Raw genomic sequence first — 18,637 nt, 5'->3', positions numbered from 1 at the left:
GCGGCGCTGAAAATTTCGTAAGGGCTATTTTAGAGAGAAGCAAACTTTCCAAGATGGATTGAAGAGCAAAACACAGACAAGAAAGCCTACTGGGGGAACAATGTTTTGTGCCATTAGCGGGAAAGTGCCTAGAAAGCCAGTGCTGTCACCTAGATCCAGATGCATTTTTGAAAAGTCGCTTCTTGAGCAGTATGTTAAGGATACGGGGAATGATCCGATAACGAATCAGCCCTTGAGCATCGAAGAAATAGTGGAAATCGTACCTAGTGCGCAACAAGCATCGTTAACAGAGTCTACAAACTCTGCTACATTAAAAGCCAATTACTCGATTCCGAATCTCTTAACGAGTTTGCAGAACGAATGGGACGCCATAATGCTGGAAAATTTCAAATTACGATCAACTTTAGATAGTTTAACGAAAAAACTATCGACTGTAATGTACGAAAGAGATGCTGCAAAGTTGGTGGCTGCGCAACTATTGATGGAAAAGAATGAAAATTCGAGAAACTTACCAAAATCTCCACAGCAAACGGTAGTTATTACAATAGATGATTTTTTACAAGGGCTGCTACAATCTTCTAGAGACTTCGTAGCGAGAGGCAAGCCCAAACCATTCAAATGGCCGATTCTAAAAAATTTAGAGCTGTCACCGGCACAAAATTACTCCTGTACCGTTAAAACATTCCCATACAAAGAGCTTAACAATTCCATGTACTATGATAAATGGCTTTCCACATGTCTCTGCGACGGTGATACTTTACATTTCACCCAATTAAAGGATTCGAGGTCAATTACCACCGTAACTACACCAAACCCTCATACCGGAGGAGAGCATCCTGTTATTGTTTCTAGAGGGCCTTGTAATCGGTTGCTATTGTTATACCCAGGTAATCAGATAATCATACTCGACTCAAAAACAAATACAGTTTTGAGAGAAGTAGAGGTAAATTCCGCCAACAAGATTGTATATATGTATGGTCACAACGAGGTCAATACGGAATACTTCATCTGGGCGGATAATAAAGGAACGATAGGATTTCAGTCCTACACGGATGACTCCCAGTATATTGTTCATTCCGCCAAGTTGAATGTTGAGTACAGCAGTGGTGCCCTACATAAGGATTCATTATTATTAGCTCTCTACTCTTCGGACGGTATATTAGACGTTTACAATTTATCGTCACCTGACCAAGCAGGCTCAAGATTTCCCGTGGAGAAAAATGCAAAGATAAAAAAGGTGGAATTTGCAGATAATGGGTACTGGATGGTGGTAAAGTGTGACCAAGCTGTGGCTTGCTTCGATCTAAGAAAGGATGTCGGGACTCTAGCGTACCCAACTTACACTATCCCAGATTTCGAGACGAGCACCGTTGCCTATGACATCGACGACTCTGGTAAGTATATGCTTGCGTACTCAAGCAAGAGCCATTCGTTGACCGTATACAAATTTGACAAGAAAACAAAAAGTTGGATTAGAGACGAGGCGGACAGCCTTGATTTGCCAAGTGAAACTGCCAATTTCACCGATATAGAGGTCACATGCGGAGATGGCGGCGTTGCTGCTATTTTGAAGACAAATGATGGCTTCAATATTGTTGCATTGACGCCTTGAATGCGGTGAAATATTTTTATTTTTAAGTAGACCTGTGTAATAGTAGTAACATTTTGAGTAAAAATTTCATTTCCTGCTCTTTTTAAATCTCTAGGACAACGCTCTAATGAGGAAAAAAAAAAAAAAGAATGAGAAAACGACAAATGAGACTATGCGTTGAATAAGCTCAGAAGGCATAAAGGTATCAAAGAACGAGTACACATATACTGAGGCGCTAGTAATGCCTTTGTTAGATACCTTCAAGAGTTTTATTCAATCACCTACAGAATCAAAGGTGAAACAGGCCACCAACGAGGACGAGACAAGTGGAGCCACGGGGACGCTTATGAACGAGATATCAATCCTGACCTACAGTCCCAAGACAGTACGAGAAATCATTCAGGTAATCCGGAAGCGATTGCTACTTGGGCAGAACAGAAGAAATTCTCATCGAAATTGCATCCAGGTAATGAAGACGCTGACTTTGGTCTCCTATCTGATGAACAACGGGTCCAATGAATTCATCAAGTGGCTAAAAAGCAACATGATACTAATTGAAATCCTAGAGGATTTCCAGGTCCAGGATCCTCGGGATGAACGTAAGGCGGAAGATATTCAAAAGCTAAGCAGGAACGTTTTGGGGCTGCTGCAAGACGACGGGTTACTAGAAAAACAGCGCAAGGACGTAATCCAATTCCGGTCAAGCATATCAACTCCGGGCAGGAAGTCCACAGACAATAGCCATTTGAAGCTGGAAGAAATGAGAAACGAGCTCACGCGACAAAGCTTAGAAAAGAAAGCAAGGTCTCCAACCACTAGCACTAGTCTAGATTTCCAGAGACAACGGACAAGGAATACGCACGAATACGCCCGATTCTCTTTGGATCCTCTGGCGGAAGAAGACAGCGAGGATAATCCCTGCACATCAGGCGGAATAAGTAAGCTCTCCTTCAGGCCTAAATCCTCAAATAATCCATTCAGATGATTTCAAAATTCTTTATGACCAACCATCTTCTTTGTACAGGGCAACCTATAAAAGAAAAAGTGTCCCTTTCGACGAAGCTGGTAATTTTCGAAAAAACTGGTGAAAAGTGACACATTATGAAAACAACGTGAAAAAGTTCCTGTCTGACAATATTCTACTACGAAACGTTGATGTTGTATTTCAATATTGTTTCTAGAAAGTTCTAGAAAGTTCTAGAGTAAAACATTTGCCCAAAAAACCCAAAAAATAGCCGCCCAGAGCAAACATACACAGCCGTACATCCGGTCACATGCCAGTTACCCCGCTTCGTTTCTTTTTTCAGGGGCGATGCCGCTTATCAGTTGTTTTTAGCATTCAGTGTCATTTGAGGGCGGTTCCCTCCTTGGGGGGGTATATATAGAGAGGCTCCGGGTTTGCCACCTTTGCATTCACCTGCTTATCTTTCCTCTCCCGTAAATTCCAGTTTACAAAGAGTAGGAACTGTAAGGATAAGGATAAGTATATCTTTTATCTACTACAACACGCCAAAAACTCTCGAACTCTCCCCCACTTCCGCTTTACTTTAACTAAGACATTATGCAAATTTTTGTCAAGACTTTGACCGGTAAAACCATAACATTGGAAGTCGAATCTTCTGATACTATTGATAACGTCAAGTCAAAAATTCAGGACAAAGAAGGTATTCCTCCAGATCAGCAGAGATTGATCTTTGCTGGTAAGCAACTGGAAGACGGTAGAACCTTGTCCGACTACAACATCCAAAAGGAGTCCACTTTACATTTGGTGTTAAGACTAAGAGGTGGTATGCAGATCTTTGTTAAGACGCTGACTGGTAAGACCATTACTCTGGAGGTCGAATCTTCCGACACGATTGACAACGTCAAGTCGAAAATTCAAGATAAGGAAGGTATTCCTCCAGACCAACAGAGATTGATTTTTGCCGGTAAGCAACTGGAAGATGGTAGAACGTTATCCGACTACAATATTCAAAAGGAATCTACTCTCCACTTGGTCTTGAGATTGAGAGGTGGTATGCAAATTTTTGTCAAAACTCTAACTGGTAAAACTATAACCCTAGAGGTTGAATCTTCCGACACTATTGACAACGTCAAAAGTAAGATCCAAGACAAAGAGGGTATCCCACCAGATCAACAAAGACTTATTTTTGCTGGTAAGCAACTGGAAGACGGTAGAACACTGTCTGATTATAACATTCAGAAAGAATCTACGTTGCATTTAGTGCTGAGATTGAGAGGTGGTATGCAGATTTTCGTTAAGACACTGACGGGTAAAACCATAACCCTCGAGGTTGAATCGTCTGACACTATTGATAACGTCAAGTCAAAAATTCAGGACAAAGAAGGTATTCCTCCAGATCAACAGAGATTGATCTTTGCTGGTAAGCAACTGGAAGACGGTAGAACCTTGTCCGACTACAACATCCAAAAGGAATCTACTTTACATTTGGTGTTAAGACTAAGAGGTGGTATGCAGATCTTTGTTAAGACGCTGACTGGTAAGACCATAACCCTCGAGGTTGAATCGTCTGACACTATTGACAACGTGAAGAGCAAGATTCAGGATAAGGAAGGTATTCCTCCAGACCAACAGAGATTGATTTTTGCCGGTAAGCAACTGGAAGATGGCAGAACGTTATCCGACTACAATATTCAAAAGGAATCCACTCTCCACCTGGTCTTAAGGTTGAGGGGTGGTAATTGATTAAACCTTCGCAATATTTTCGTTATGTCGTTCATATATATATTTACTCTCCTTTTTTCTTTTTCATTTTTTTTTTTTTTTGATAAAAACTTCATAGAACACTAAATAAATCGTTTAACTATGTTATTGTCTTTATTCATATTCAGCTTTGCAAACTTACGTCTTGAATCCTCTTTCGCTTTGGAGTTCGCTAATTTCCCGACCCGGGTAACTGAACTAGTGTTTTATTTAAAGGGGATTTTTATTAAGGAATGTAACCCACCTCTATAGTGTCCAACCGTGTTTCAATCTCCAAGGAACGTACATACGCCAACCAATTGAGTCAACTTTTCAACGTTATTTAATTTCATACGGATAGAGTATTGTTATTACCAAAAGAGGAGAAGGCAGAAAAAGGAAAATTAGGAACAGTTAAATGTTAGAGTCTCTAGCTGCTAATTTGCTAAACCGATTATTAGGCTCATATGTGGAAAATTTCGACCCTAACCAATTGAATGTTGGTATATGGAGTGGTGATGTGAAGTTAAAAAATTTGAAATTAAGAAAAGACTGTTTAGATTCGTTAAATTTACCCATAGATGTGAAATCAGGGATACTGGGTGATTTGGTCTTAACGGTTCCATGGTCAAGTTTAAAGAATAAGCCCGTGAAAATCATTATTGAGGACTGTTATTTGCTATGTTCACCACGTTCAGAAGATCACGAAAATGATGAGGAGATGGTGAAGAGGGCGTTTCGGTTGAAGATGAGAAAAGTGAGTGAATGGGAATTAACTAATCAGGCTCGCATACTAAGCTCTCAATCAGAAAACAAAACGTCTTCTTCTTCTTCAGAAAAAAATAATACCGGGTTTATGCAGTCTTTGACCACGAAAATCATAGACAATTTACAAGTTACCATAAAGAATATTCATTTAAGGTATGAAGACATGGACGGAATCTTCACTACAGGTCCATCTTCCGTAGGACTGACTTTGAATGAGCTATCTGCTGTGTCTACGGACTCCAATTGGGCGCCAAGCTTCATTGATATTACTCAGAATATTACACATAAACTATTGACTTTAAATTCACTTTGTTTGTATTGGAATACAGACTCTCCACCCTTGATTTCCGATGACGATCAAGATAGAAGCTTGGAAAATTTTGTGAGGAGTTTCAAAGATATGATTGCATCGAAAGATTCTACTGTCCCCAAGCACCAATACATTTTGAAACCGGTTAGTGGATTAGGGAAACTTAGTATCAACAAGCTCGGTTCCACGGAAGAACAACCTCATATCGATTTGCAAATGTTCTATGAAGAATTTGGTATAGAATTAGACGATACAGAGTATAATGATATCTTGCATGTCTTATCTAGTATACAATTAAGACAAATCACCAAAAAATTTAAGAAAACAAGACCATCCTTCGCAGTTAGTGAAAATCCGACAGAATGGTTTAAATATATTGGTGCTTGTGTTATTAATGAGATTCATGAAAAAAATAAAATGTGGACTTGGGAAAGCATGAAGGAAAAATGTGAGCAAAGGAGGCTATATACAAAACTATGGGTTGAGAAGTTAAAGTTGAAAAATTTAGAAGCTCCCCTACGTGATCCCATCCAGGAGGCTCAATTATCTCAATTGCACAAAGACCTAACATACGATGAAATTATTCTCTTTAGATCTGTTGCTAAGAGACAATACGCGCAATACAAGTTGGGCATGACGGAAGACTCGCCCACGCCAACAGCTAGCTCTAATATTGAAGCGCAAATCTCCAACAAGTCTGCAAGTAAAAATAATGGAGGCTGGCTCTCTTCATGGTGGAATGGTAAACCTGCCGATGAAGTTGACGAAGATTTAATAATGACCGAAGAACAGCGTCAAGAGCTTTACGATGCTATTGAATTCGACGAAAATGAAGAGAAAGGCCCTATACTGCAAGTTCCTAGAGAAAGGATTGAACTCCGTGTAACAAGTTTATTAAAAAAGGGTTCACTCACTATACGAAAGAAAAAGCAAAATCTAAACCTTGGTTCCATAATTTTTGAAAATTGTAAAGTTGATTTTGCTCAAAGACCCGATTCATTTTTATCGAGTTTCCAATTGAATAAATTTAGCCTCGAAGATGGCTCGCCCAATGCATTATATAAACATATCATTAGTGTTAGAAGCTCATCTAAAGACCAATCTTCAATTGAGAGCCACGCTTCCGTAGACGAAGGAGAAGAGGAAGAACCTTTATTGCGTGCTTCGTTTGAATTGAATCCACTAGATGGATTAGCAGATTCGAACTTGAACATTAAATTATTAGGAATGACTGTGTTTTACCACGTTCATTTCATTACTGAGGTCCACAAATTTTTCAAGGCGTCAAACCAACATATGGAAACAATTGGCAATATCGTTAATGCCGCAGAAGCAACTGTAGAAGGTTGGACAACACAAACAAGAATGGGTATTGAATCGTTGTTGGAAGATCACAAGACCGTAAATGTATCTTTAGATTTGCAAGCACCATTGATCATATTACCGTTAGATCCGCATGATTGGGATACTCCTTGTGCAATCATCGATGCCGGTCATATGTCTATACTCAGTGATCTAGTACCGAAGGAGAAGATAAAGGAAATAAAACAGTTATCACCAGAAGAGTATGACAAGATTGACGGTAACGAGATCAATAGATTAATGTTTGATAGGTTCCAGATCTTATCTCAGGACACTCAAATATTCGTCGGTCCCGATATTCAGTCAACGATAGGTAAGATTAATACTGCCTCTTCGACGAACGATTTTAGAATCTTGGATAAGATGAAATTAGAATTAACCGTGGATTTATCAATCCTACCCAAAGCATATAAATTACCCACGATAAGAGTTTTTGGTCATTTGCCTCGCTTAAGTCTTTCTATAAACGACATTCAATACAAGACTATTATGAATTTGATTGCTAATTCTATACCTTCTATGATTGATGATGAAGAAAACAACGGCGATTACGTTAATTACACTTCTGGTTCCGAACAAGAAATGAAGAAGCAGGTTCAATTGCAATTGAAGAATACATTAAAAGTGTTAGCAAATATGCAGCCACTTCAAATTGAACAGAAATTCTTAGAGCTCCACTTTGATATCGATCAAGCGAAAATAGCATTTTTTCAATGTATCAAAAATGATTCTAAAAACAGTGAAAAACTGATTGATATATTGTGTCAAAGATTAAATTTCAATTTTGATAAGAGAGCCAAAGAAATGAATTTAGATTTAAGAGTACATTCATTAGATATTGAAGACTTCATCGAACAGACTGATAACAAAGAATTCAAAAACTTAATATCATCTGGCGTTGAAAAAGTGACAAGGTCACAAAAAGATTTGTTCACACTTAAGTACAAGAGAGTCCAGAGGATTGTATCTCATGATGATACTTTGATTGAATTATTCGACCAAGATATTGTTATGCATATGAGTGAATTGCAACTGGTGTTAACTCCTAGATCTGTATTGACTTTGATGAATTACGCAATGCTTACTTTTACGGATCCAAACGCTCCAGAGATGCCAGCTGATGCGTTGAGACATAATAAAGAAGATAGGGAGGATGCGCCGCAAAAAATTAATATGAAAATCAAAATGGAGGCCGTCAATGTTATTTTAAACGATGATTCCATAAAGATAGCAACATTAGTCCTATCAGCTGGTGAGTTTACGATGGTTTTACTACCGGAAAGGTATTGCATTAATTTAAAATTGGGCGGATTGGAGTTAACTGATGAAACAAACGAATCGTTTTCCAGGGATTCGGTGTTTAGAAAAATAATTCAAATGAAAGGTCAGGAATTAGTCGAGTTGAGCTATGAATCGTTCGATCCGGCTACAAATACCAAAGATTATGATTCGTTCTTGAGATATTCTACCGGTTCTATGCATGTTAATTTTATCGAAAGTGCTGTTAACAGAATGGTAAACTTTTTTGCTAAATTTCAAAAATCTAAAGTATCCTTTGACAGAGCTCGTCTTGCAGCGTACAATCAAGCTCCTTCTATTGACGCTGTGAACAACATGAAGATGGACATTGTAATTAAGGCACCTATTATCCAGTTTCCTAAATTAGTGGGCGCACAGGAAAACGATTACGATACAATGAGGTTCTATTTGGGTGAATTCTTTATCGAGAACAAATTTTCGGTAATTGACGAATCCCATAAAATAAACCATATCAAACTAGGTGTCCGTGAAGGTCAATTATCCTCGAATTTAAATTTTGATGGCTCCAGTCAACAATTATATCTGGTCGAAAATATAGGTTTACTTTTTAATATAGACCGGGATCCACTTCCGGAAGATGACACTCCAGAACTTAAGGTAATAAGCAATTTTGAATCATTTGCATTAGATTTGACTGAGAACCAGCTGACTTACTTGTTAGAAATTTCCAGTAAAGTTTCCTCTGCATTCAACATCACAGACGAAAACCCCGGGGAATCAGGAGGAAAAGACACCATTAAAAGCCCCTCTCCTGACCCTGCTTCTTTTAGTAGCGAAAGTGAACGCACAGCTACAGCTACTCCCCAATCTCTACAGGAATCGAATAAAAGCAATATAAAGAATCCTGACCAGAAATACTTAGACTTTTCTTTCAAGGCTCCCAAGATTGCCCTTACTCTATATAATAAGACAAAAGGTGTCACTTCTTTGAATGACTGTGGTCTGACGAGAGTCATGTTTCAAGACATTGGATGCAACCTTGGTCTAAAAAATGACGGGACCATCGATGGTCAGGCACATGTTGCCGCTTTCCGGATAGAAGATATTCGTAATATAAAAGATAATAAGCATACAGAACTGATACCAAAGAGTAAGAATAAAGAATATCAATTTGTGGCTAATATTTCCAGAAAGAACTTAGAAGTTGGATGTCTGTTGAACATTTCAATGACAATGGACAGTCCAAAAATGATTTTAGCGATGGACTATTTAGTTTCTCTCAAAGAATTCTTTGATGCAGTTATGTCCAACAGTCCCGAAAACAGTTTATATTATCCTGAAAACACAAACCAAAAGCCTGAAAACAAGGCTATTGTTGAAAGCGAAGAAAATAGTGGTGGGACTAAAATTCAATATTCTGTCAACATCATCGAAACAGCTCTGATCTTACTTGCTGACCCCTGCGACATGAACAGTGAGGCTATATCTTTTAAGATAGGGCAGTTTTTGGTGACTGACCAGAATATCATGACAGTTGCAGCTAATAATGTTGGTATCTTTCTGTTCAAAATGAATTCATCTGAGGAAAAATTAAGGTTATTGGATGATTTTTCTTCTTCGTTGACAATTGATAAACGAAATTCAACTCCCCAGACTTTATTAACTAATATACAGCTTTCTGTTCAACCGCTATTGATGCGTATTTCACTCAGAGATATTCGTCTGGCCATGCTAATATTCAAGCGAGTTACCACCTTGCTAAATAAGATGACGGAAAAAGAGCATAATGAAGAGGAAGAGGAAGGCACGGACAAGATACAATTTTCTCATGAATTTGAAAGGAAGTTAGCAGTGTTAGATCCAAGCATTTTAGGCGAGCGCAGCAAAGCTAGCCAGAGCTCAGATACCGAATCTGTTGAAGTGCCTAGTGCAATTTTGAAAAACGAAACATTTAATGCTGATTTAGGTGGTTTGAGATTTATTTTGATCGGTGACGTCCATGAAATGCCAATATTAGACATGAATGTTAATGAAATTACTGCTTCTGCAAAGGATTGGTCTACTGATTTTGAAGCTCTTGCTTCTTTGGAAACCTATGTTAATATATTCAACTATTCAAGATCCAGCTGGGAGCCACTTCTGGAGATGATTCCGGTAACATTTCACCTATCAAAGGGACACTCCGAAATGGATCCTGCCTTCTCTTTTGATATTTTAACTCAAAGAATCGCGGAAATTACTCTTTCTGCCAGGTCAATTGCTATGCTTTCTCACATCCCGGCGTCACTAACAGAAGAGTTGCCTTTAGCTTCCAGAGTGTCTCAGAAGCCGTACCTACTGGTAAACGATACAGAATTAGATTTTGACGTGTGGATACAGGATAAAACGACGGAAGATAACAAGAATGAAGTTGTGCTTTTAAAAGCAAACACCTCATTGCCTTGGGAATTCGAAGATTGGAGAAGTATAAGAGAGAAATTGGATATCGATAAGTCAAAGAACATTTTAGGAGTTTGCGTTTCTGGGCAAGATTACAAAACTGTCATGAATATTGATGCCACTACCGAAGGAGAAAATTTACATGTTTTGAGCCCACCAAAAAATAATGTGCATAATAGAATCGTTTGTGAGGCTAAATGTGATGAGAATAACGTGAAGATTATTACCTTCAGGTCGACTTTAGTGCTAGAAAACACAACTTCAACTGAGATTGAGCTTTTGGTCGAGTCCAAAGATCCAAATAAACCATCTTTGAATTATGTTATTAAACCGCATGAAAGTAAATCAGTTCCTGTAGAATATGCCTACAATTCCGATATCAGGATCAGACCTGCATCAGACGATACATATGATTGGTCACAACAGGCACTATCTTGGAAAAGTTTGCTAGGTAACCAAATGTCTATATTTTGTCCTTCAAAAGAAGAGCCCGATCAAAGATTTCATTTCGAAATTGGTGCAAAGTATGATGAAAGAGAACCATTGGCGAAAATATTCCCTCATATGAGAATTGTGATTTCAGCATCCATGATTATTGAAAATTTACTCCCAGCAGATATTAACTTCTCTATCTTTGACAAAAGAGAGGAGAAGAGAACAGATTTACTGAAGACTGGAAAGAGCATGGAGGTTCATCATATCTCTTTAGACAGTTTTCTGCTGATGTCCGTTCAACCATTACAAGACGAGGCTTCAGCTTCAAAGCCCTCCATAGTTAATACACCACATAAAAGCCCTTTGAACCCAGAAGACTCGCTATCTTTGACCCTATCTGGAGGCCAGAATTTGTCATTGAAACTAGATTATAAAAACATCGATGGTACAAGATCCAAAGTCATTAGAATATACTCCCCTTATATTATTATGAATGCTACCGATAGAGAACTCTACATTCAAAGTAGTCTTTTGAACATTGCACAATCTAAGATTTTGCTTGAAAACGAAAAGCGGTACACTATTCCAAAAATGTTCTCATTTGATAAAGAAGATGATAAAAGTAACAGAGCTCGTATTAGGTTCAAGGAATCAGAATGGAGTTCCAAATTATCATTCGACGCCATTGGCCAATCGTTTGATGCATCTGTTAGCATAAAAAATAAGGAACAAGAATCCAATTTAGGTATCAATATTAGCGAAGGTAAAGGCAAATACTTACTAAGTAAGGTTATCGAGATTTCGCCCAGATATATTATAAGCAACACTCTAGGCATCCCTATTGAAGTTTGTGAGACAGGATCCATGGATGTCCAGCAAATAGAACCAAATATCACTAAGCCTTTATATAGGATGAGAAACATCGTGGATAAGCAATTAGTGGTGAAATTCTTAGGTGGAGACTCCGGTTGGTCGCAACCATTCTTCATCAAAAACGTTGGCGTAACATATTTGAAAGTATTAAAAAATGCGAGCCATAAGCTTTTAAAGGTTGAAATTCTCCTGGACAAAGCAACGATATTCATAAGAATCAAGGACGGTGGTGACAGGTGGCCATTTTCCATAAGAAACTTCAGCGATCATGACTTTATATTTTATCAAAGGGATCCTCGAAGGGTTAGCGATCCATACAAGGATGACCAGTCTAATGAATCATTAAGCCGGAATTTCAAACCTATATTTTACAGGATTCCTTCGAAAAGTATTATGCCATATGCATGGGATTTTCCTACAGCTAAGGAGAAATATCTAGTGCTAGAATCAGGTACACGTACAAGGGAAGTTCGACTGGCTGAGATCGGCGAATTGCCGCCATTACGCCTGGATAAAAGGTCGAAAGATAAACCAGCCCCCATTGTCGGATTACACGTTGTTGCTGACGATGATATGCAGGCTTTAGTTATTGTTAATTACAAGGCCAATGTTGGGTTATACAAATTGAAAACTGCCTCTGCAACTACCACTTCTTCAGTTTCAGTAAATAGTTCAGTGATCGATGGCTTTGTACAAAAAGATGAGGATGAGAAGGTTAACACACAAATTGTTGTTTCGTTCAAAGGTGTTGGTATTTCATTAATTAATGGTCATTTGCAGGAACTTCTATACATTAACATGAGAGGGATCGAAATAAGATACAATGAATCTAAAGCGTATCAGACATTCAGTTGGAAAATGAAATGGATGCAAATTGATAACCAACTATTCTCAGGAAATTACTCAAACATTCTATATCCAACAGAAATCCCGTACACAGAGAAGGAAATTGAAAATCATCCTGTGATATCAGGTTCTATTTCTAAAGTCAACGATTCGTTACAGGCTGTCCCGTACTTCAAACATGTTACATTGCTGATTCAAGAATTTTCCATACAATTGGATGAGGATATGCTGTATGCCATGATGGATTTCATAAAATTCCCAGGTTCCCCATGGATTATGGATTCGAGAGAGTATACGTACGATGAAGAAATCCAGTTGCCTGATGTTTCCGAATTAAAAACGGCGGGCGATATCTATTTCGAGATCTTCCATATTCAGCCGACCGTCTTACATCTCTCCTTTATACGCTCCGATGAAATTAGTCCAGGATTAGCAGAAGAAACTGAGGAGTCATTTTCGTCATCATTGTACTACGTCCATATGTTTGCTATGACGCTAGGTAATATTAATGATGCACCAGTGAAAGTTAATTCTTTGTTTATGGATAATGTAAGAGTCCCATTGCCAATATTGATGGACCATATTGAAAGACACTATACCACCCAATTTGTGTACCAGATTCACAAAATTTTAGGATCAGCTGATTGTTTTGGTAATCCAGTAGGCCTTTTCAACACAATTAGTTCGGGTGTCTGGGACTTGTTCTATGAACCATACCAAGGTTACATGATGAATGATAGACCTCAAGAAATTGGTATACATTTGGCTAAAGGAGGGCTAAGTTTTGCAAAGAAAACAGTTTTCGGCCTCTCTGATAGTATGTCCAAGTTTACAGGGTCGATGGCCAAGGGTTTGTCAGTAACACAAGACCTAGAATTCCAAAAGGTGAGAAGATTACAACAAAGAATAAACAAAAATAACAGAAATGCCTTGGCAAATTCAGCACAATCCTTTGCTAGCACACTGGGGAGCGGGTTGAGCGGTATTGCACTAGACCCATACAAAGCCATGCAAAAGGAAGGTGCTACAGGTTTCCTCAAAGGCCTCGGTAAGGGTATTGTTGGGTTGCCAACTAAGACAGCCATTGGATTCTTAGATCTTACAAGTAACTTAAGTCAAGGTGTGAAAAGTACCACCACCGTGCTTGACATGCAGAAGGGTTGCAGAGTACGCTTACCTAGGTACGTAGACCATGATCAGATCATCAAGCCTTATGATTTACGTGAGGCCCAAGGACAGTATTGGCTCAAGACCGTGAATGGAGGAGTATTCATGAACGATGAATACCTGTCACACGTCATATTGCCTGGCAAAGAACTAGCAGTAATTGTATCCATGCAGCACATTGCTGAAGTACAAATGGCCACCCAAGAGCTGATGTGGAGTACAGGATATCCTTCTATCCAGGGAATTACTCTGGAAAGATCCGGTCTTCAAATCAAACTCAAGTCTCAGTCCGAATACTTCATTCCTATAAGCGACCCTCAAGAACGTCGGTCCTTGTACAGAAACATCGCAGTTGCTGTTAGGGAGTACAATAAGTACTGCGAAGCCATCCTGTGATCAGATATAAAAAGTATATACCGCTTTGTACACTATGTAGCTGTTACTTCAATCGTATTATTGTAGCTCCGCACGACCACGCCCCAGAAACGTCCGCAGAGTGCAAAAGGTGGCCTCGCATTGGCCCAATTACCTCCGGAGTAAAAAAGGGCAAACTTATATAAGGGGATTAACGACTTTGTATGGAGATGCCAAAAGGCGTTAAGAAGAAGGAAAGGATTGAAAGGAATAGTTGAGCTATACTTTCTTGAAATATTGGAGTATACATATTTATAGGGATGTTGAACGTGCTATTGAGAAAGAACGCCTTTGGTTTGGTGACTAAGAAGGGTATGGCTACGGCCACAACAGCTGCAGCTAAACATACCCCTAGGTTAAAAACCTTTAAAGTTTACAGATGGAACCCAGATGAGCCAAGTGCTAAACCTCATTTACAGTCATATCAAGTGGATTTGAATGACTGTGGGCCCATGGTACTCGATGCGTTGTTAAAGATCAAAGACGAACAGGATTCTACCCTAACTTTTAGAAGATCATGTAGAGAAGGTATTTGTGGTTCGTGTGCCATGAACATTGGCGGTAGAAACACATTAGCTTGTATATGTAAGATTGACCAGAATGAATCCAAACAACTTAAGATTTACCCATTGCCCCATATGTTTATCGTCAAAGATTTGGTACCTGATTTAACTAACTTTTACCAACAGTACAAATCTATCCAACCTTACCTACAGAGATCATCGTTTCCAAAAGATGGAACAGAAGTTCTGCAAAGTATTGAAGACCGTAAGAAATTGGACGGTCTTTACGAATGTATCTTGTGTGCATGTTGCTCTACTTCATGTCCATCGTACTGGTGGAACCAAGAGCAGTATTTGGGCCCGGCTGTGCTGATGCAAGCTTACCGTTGGCTCATTGACTCCAGAGACCAAGCTACAAAGACAAGAAAGGCCATGCTAAACAATTCCATGTCATTATACAGATGCCATACCATTATGAACTGTACTAGAACTTGTCCAAAGGGCTTAAATCCTGGTTTGGCCATCGCCGAAATTAAGAAATCTCTGGCTTTTGCCTAGACGATTAGAAAAACAACTAGCCACGAAGAACCTAGGAAGCCTTTCAAATGATTTTGACATCTATAAAAAGCATCAACTATTATTATTATTATTATATTCAAGAACGAAACTCGCCATTCTCACACATTCCTATACGTTAAGCGTTTCTGTTTACTCATCTTATGACTATTATTTATTTATCATTGGCAATGTTATGACCCGGTCTGTATATATGTCCATCCCAGGTGACAAGGTTTCCTAGTTTTTTCAGGTATTTTTGTTTTGAAGGATGAATCATATCTTTGTTTTTGGAGAGCCTTTCCCAATCTCCCCCCCTATTTATTCAATTTATAACTATTTATTATATTAATACACGCGTAATGCTTAAGACCTATTAAAGCATCGTTTTTCTATGTTTTTCTGTTTAAGATCGTTTGTTCTTTCATGCATATATATTATATTTTGTTTTCCAAATTTCCGTTAAAATACTATACAAAAAAACTACAAACTAAGAATTAAGGAAGAATGGGAAGAGAATTTCATGAAAAAAAAGGGACAAAAGAGAGGATTATCAGATTCGATGATTCCATATCAAGAGTGGCACACCCAACTGCAATTGTTGTACAACTCCCAGATTTTTCAAAATTGGGCACTTTGCCAGGAAATCCATCTGAATGATGAGAAGGATGCACTTTCTTTACGTTTAAAACCTACTCGACAACTACAGAAAAATACTGAGCGTATAGAAAATAAATCGCTAGATCATATACAATTATATCTTACATATTCAAAAGTATATAGCGAACCCTTCCTGCTTTTGCGAATATGGGAGGACAAAAGCACAAATGGCATATCAATGACCAAATTAATGCTTCCAAGTAATATTGAATCCCTGTTGGGTGTTGAAGACAAATTCCAACTGGGATTAGATACTATTATCGACCTGGAAAGTAGCGTTTGGTATTCTTTCCATCCATGCGACACCTCAAGTATAATAGGTGACCAGGCTGAATTTATGTCAACTTACTTAAGACGATGGGTCAGTGTTTTCGTATTTAGTTGGTTAGCCTATGAGGATTCATAGCTGAATTTAAGATAGCTTTCAAAAAAAAAAACTATGCAATAATCTACGTGAAGAAATATATATATATATTATACTGGCAGTAGTAAGGCGTTCCATTCACAGTATTTTTCTATCAGTCTATATCATATTTTTTCTTTTTCTTGCCTGTTTTCTTATGTTACCTTCTTAGCATTCCCATAATGCGAATCTTCTGACGATGTATCGGATAACCCGATGGAATCTGTGGTCGTTGCTCCTAACGAAGCTGTCTCAATAGAATCTTCTTCTTCAAGAATTGTTGGTATACCGCCAAATGTTCTTTTACCGCGTTGAACAGATTTAAATTGCACTTTCTTTTCACCTGCTTCATTCTCATTGTCTGAAATGGACGACTTGGTCTTAGTCTTTTGAAGAGCCATTCTTTCTCCAAATTCCTCATCATCATCATTATTGTATGAAAAGTCACTTAGATCCGATGTTCTTCTTGCTCTATTTCTCTTTTTCCAACCAGGTCTTCTGAACCAGGCTCTCATTATCATTTCCTTGTAAACTGGTAAAGACCAGTTGACTGGAGATTCGTGACCTTGGTAAATACAAACATCGTAAACCAACCCACCCATTAAAGCACCAATAAATGGGCCTACCATGGGCACCCAAAAGAAATGATGATGATGCACCCAAAGCATCTTATGATCAAATCCAACTGCGTATAACGCAAGACGTGGGCCCAGGTCACGAGCCAAATTCATTGCTGTACCTGTCTGATAAGCCATGGAGGCATTAATAATGAAAATCAAAATAAACATCATCAGTGGGAAAACGTCAGACGACAAACATGTATAAGGATCGGTCAGCGCAAATGTACCAGCTTGTAACATAGCTCCACATAAAAACTCTGAAAAAAATTGCCGACCTGAACTTAGATAAGGCTTTGGAAAAACACAAAACATTCCTGCAACACTTTCATTCATCCACCAATCACTATATGCCTCTTGTAGCACCCTTTTATACCAAATAAACAAGATCAAAGCGCCTGTGAACGCACCGATCAGTTGTCCAGCAAAATAATAAGGCACTTTCTTCAGGGGAAAGCCTCTATATACCAAATTAGCCAATGTAATAGAAGGATTCAAATGAGCACCTGAGATAGCGCTACCACCAGCGCAGAAATAACCCATCACGACTGCAGCTGCCCAACCCAGTGCCACATCGTCGAAAGTACCGCCTGCAACGGATGAAACCAAGGATGTTAAACTTTTCATAGCGTCTATAGTTTCTTCAGAAGATCCGGTCACGTTGAGATTATCCAAAGCCACATTAAAATTGTCCTGTTGTATTTTGCCAGCAACATTGACCTGACAAACAACGGCACTGCCAAAAATAATCATGACCATTGTTCCCATGAACTCGGCCAGAAATTCCTTCAAATAAGTGTTTTTCACGGAGGACCATTTATTGATTGGATGGTATGTGGAGGGCAAGACCGTAGGTGTTTGGGGGTTCTGGTATAATGTCTTTGGCTTCACCATAATAGGGACGTTACGTGGTGGTTCATTACTTTCCATATTGGTTTGGGCACCAGTAGTCCTACCATTCGTAGCGCCCGTATTAGCGCTGTGCCCAGCATTACTCGTAGCCCTCGACCTGCTCCTCCTTCTCGATAAATGTGACTCCGGGATGGTATGCGCATCATCTGCATTTTTGTAAAAATCTTCAACATTAAGCACGTTGGCCGATACTGTAGTCTGCCCTCTAGGCCTAAATGCTCTATTACTGCTTGCACTCGGCGGACCGTTATCTTTATGATTCATATCTTGTGTGTTAATGTACGCGCTGGGAATAACCTCTTGGATCGGAAAAGCAGCCCCACTTTCTACAGAATACTGTGGAACATACGTAGGGGTTGGACGTGCACTCTGTGGCGAAGGTCTGTAATCTTGCATTTCATAGTCATAGTCGTCATCATTACCCCCATCGTTACCGTTACTGTTACTGTTGTTGTTATTGTTACTGTTGCTGTTATTATAATTATTACTATTATTGTTATTACCGATTGAATGATGATGTGAAGGTTGTGATGAAGAACGTCCTTCGTCGGATGACTGTCTATTATTAGATTGTTTTCTAGAACTGTCATGTGTATGAACAGATTCACTGGACAGAAAATCGTTTAGAGCTTTTTGAGGATTACTCATGTCTTTTAATGCATTAGAGTGTACCCTCGAACGTACTTGGTGGAATAAAAAAGGAAGAACAACCGACGCTTATTTAGACAATAGGCGTTATACTTTGTTGTTTTTTTATTTTCCACTTCTCGTTTGTCTTGATGAAAAAAGTTCAATATCTTATTTTTATCTTTTCCGCA

At 38.8% G+C, this 18,637-nt stretch overlaps 7 protein-coding genes across 7 annotated transcripts; 6 read left to right on the top strand and 1 right to left on the bottom strand.

Annotated features, from left to right (window-relative positions):
* Positions 1-100: 100 nt before the first annotated feature.
* On the top strand, positions 101-1,612 carry PRP19 (E3 ubiquitin-protein ligase PRP19; the record flags this gene model as incomplete). The annotated part of the gene is made up of 1 exon (XM_033911854.1): positions 101-1,612. The coding sequence occupies one exon, from the start codon at positions 101-103 to the stop codon at positions 1,610-1,612; it is 1,512 nt and encodes a 503-aa protein (XP_033767745.1).
* A 220-nt stretch (positions 1,613-1,832) lies between these two features.
* ENT4 (Ent4p) lies at positions 1,833-2,576 on the top strand (the record flags this gene model as incomplete). The annotated part of the gene is made up of 1 exon (XM_033911853.1): positions 1,833-2,576. The coding sequence occupies one exon, from the start codon at positions 1,833-1,835 to the stop codon at positions 2,574-2,576; it is 744 nt and encodes a 247-aa protein (XP_033767744.1).
* Positions 2,577-3,152: 576 nt separating this feature from the next.
* On the top strand, positions 3,153-4,298 carry UBI4 (ubiquitin; the record flags this gene model as incomplete). The annotated part of the gene is made up of 1 exon (XM_033911852.1): positions 3,153-4,298. One exon carries the CDS (start codon positions 3,153-3,155, stop codon positions 4,296-4,298), a length of 1,146 nt encoding a protein of 381 aa, XP_033767743.1.
* A 415-nt stretch (positions 4,299-4,713) lies between these two features.
* Positions 4,714-14,151, top strand: VPS13 (membrane morphogenesis protein VPS13; the record flags this gene model as incomplete). The annotated part of the gene is made up of 1 exon (XM_033911851.1): positions 4,714-14,151. One exon carries the CDS (start codon positions 4,714-4,716, stop codon positions 14,149-14,151), a length of 9,438 nt encoding a protein of 3,145 aa, XP_033767742.1.
* Positions 14,152-14,429: 278 nt separating this feature from the next.
* Positions 14,430-15,230, top strand: SDH2 (succinate dehydrogenase iron-sulfur protein subunit SDH2; the record flags this gene model as incomplete). The annotated part of the gene is made up of 1 exon (XM_033911850.1): positions 14,430-15,230. The coding sequence occupies one exon, from the start codon at positions 14,430-14,432 to the stop codon at positions 15,228-15,230; it is 801 nt and encodes a 266-aa protein (XP_033767741.1).
* Positions 15,231-15,789: 559 nt separating this feature from the next.
* On the top strand, positions 15,790-16,293 carry ATG10 (E2-like conjugating enzyme; the record flags this gene model as incomplete). The annotated part of the gene is made up of 1 exon (XM_033911849.1): positions 15,790-16,293. The coding sequence occupies one exon, from the start codon at positions 15,790-15,792 to the stop codon at positions 16,291-16,293; it is 504 nt and encodes a 167-aa protein (XP_033767740.1).
* Positions 16,294-16,445: 152 nt separating this feature from the next.
* Positions 16,446-18,467, bottom strand: FPS1 (Fps1p; the record flags this gene model as incomplete). Its single annotated transcript, XM_033911848.1, has 1 exon — positions 16,446-18,467. One exon carries the CDS (start codon positions 18,465-18,467, stop codon positions 16,446-16,448), a length of 2,022 nt encoding a protein of 673 aa, XP_033767739.1.
* Positions 18,468-18,637: the final 170 nt, after the last annotated feature.

This window comes from Saccharomyces paradoxus, assembly GCF_002079055.1.
Source record: "Saccharomyces paradoxus strain CBS432 chromosome XII sequence".
Taxonomy (NCBI): domain Eukaryota; kingdom Fungi; phylum Ascomycota; class Saccharomycetes; order Saccharomycetales; family Saccharomycetaceae; genus Saccharomyces; species Saccharomyces paradoxus.
The sequence above is the reverse complement of the archived record's forward strand: the minus strand, read 5'-3'. Positions and strand labels throughout refer to the sequence as shown.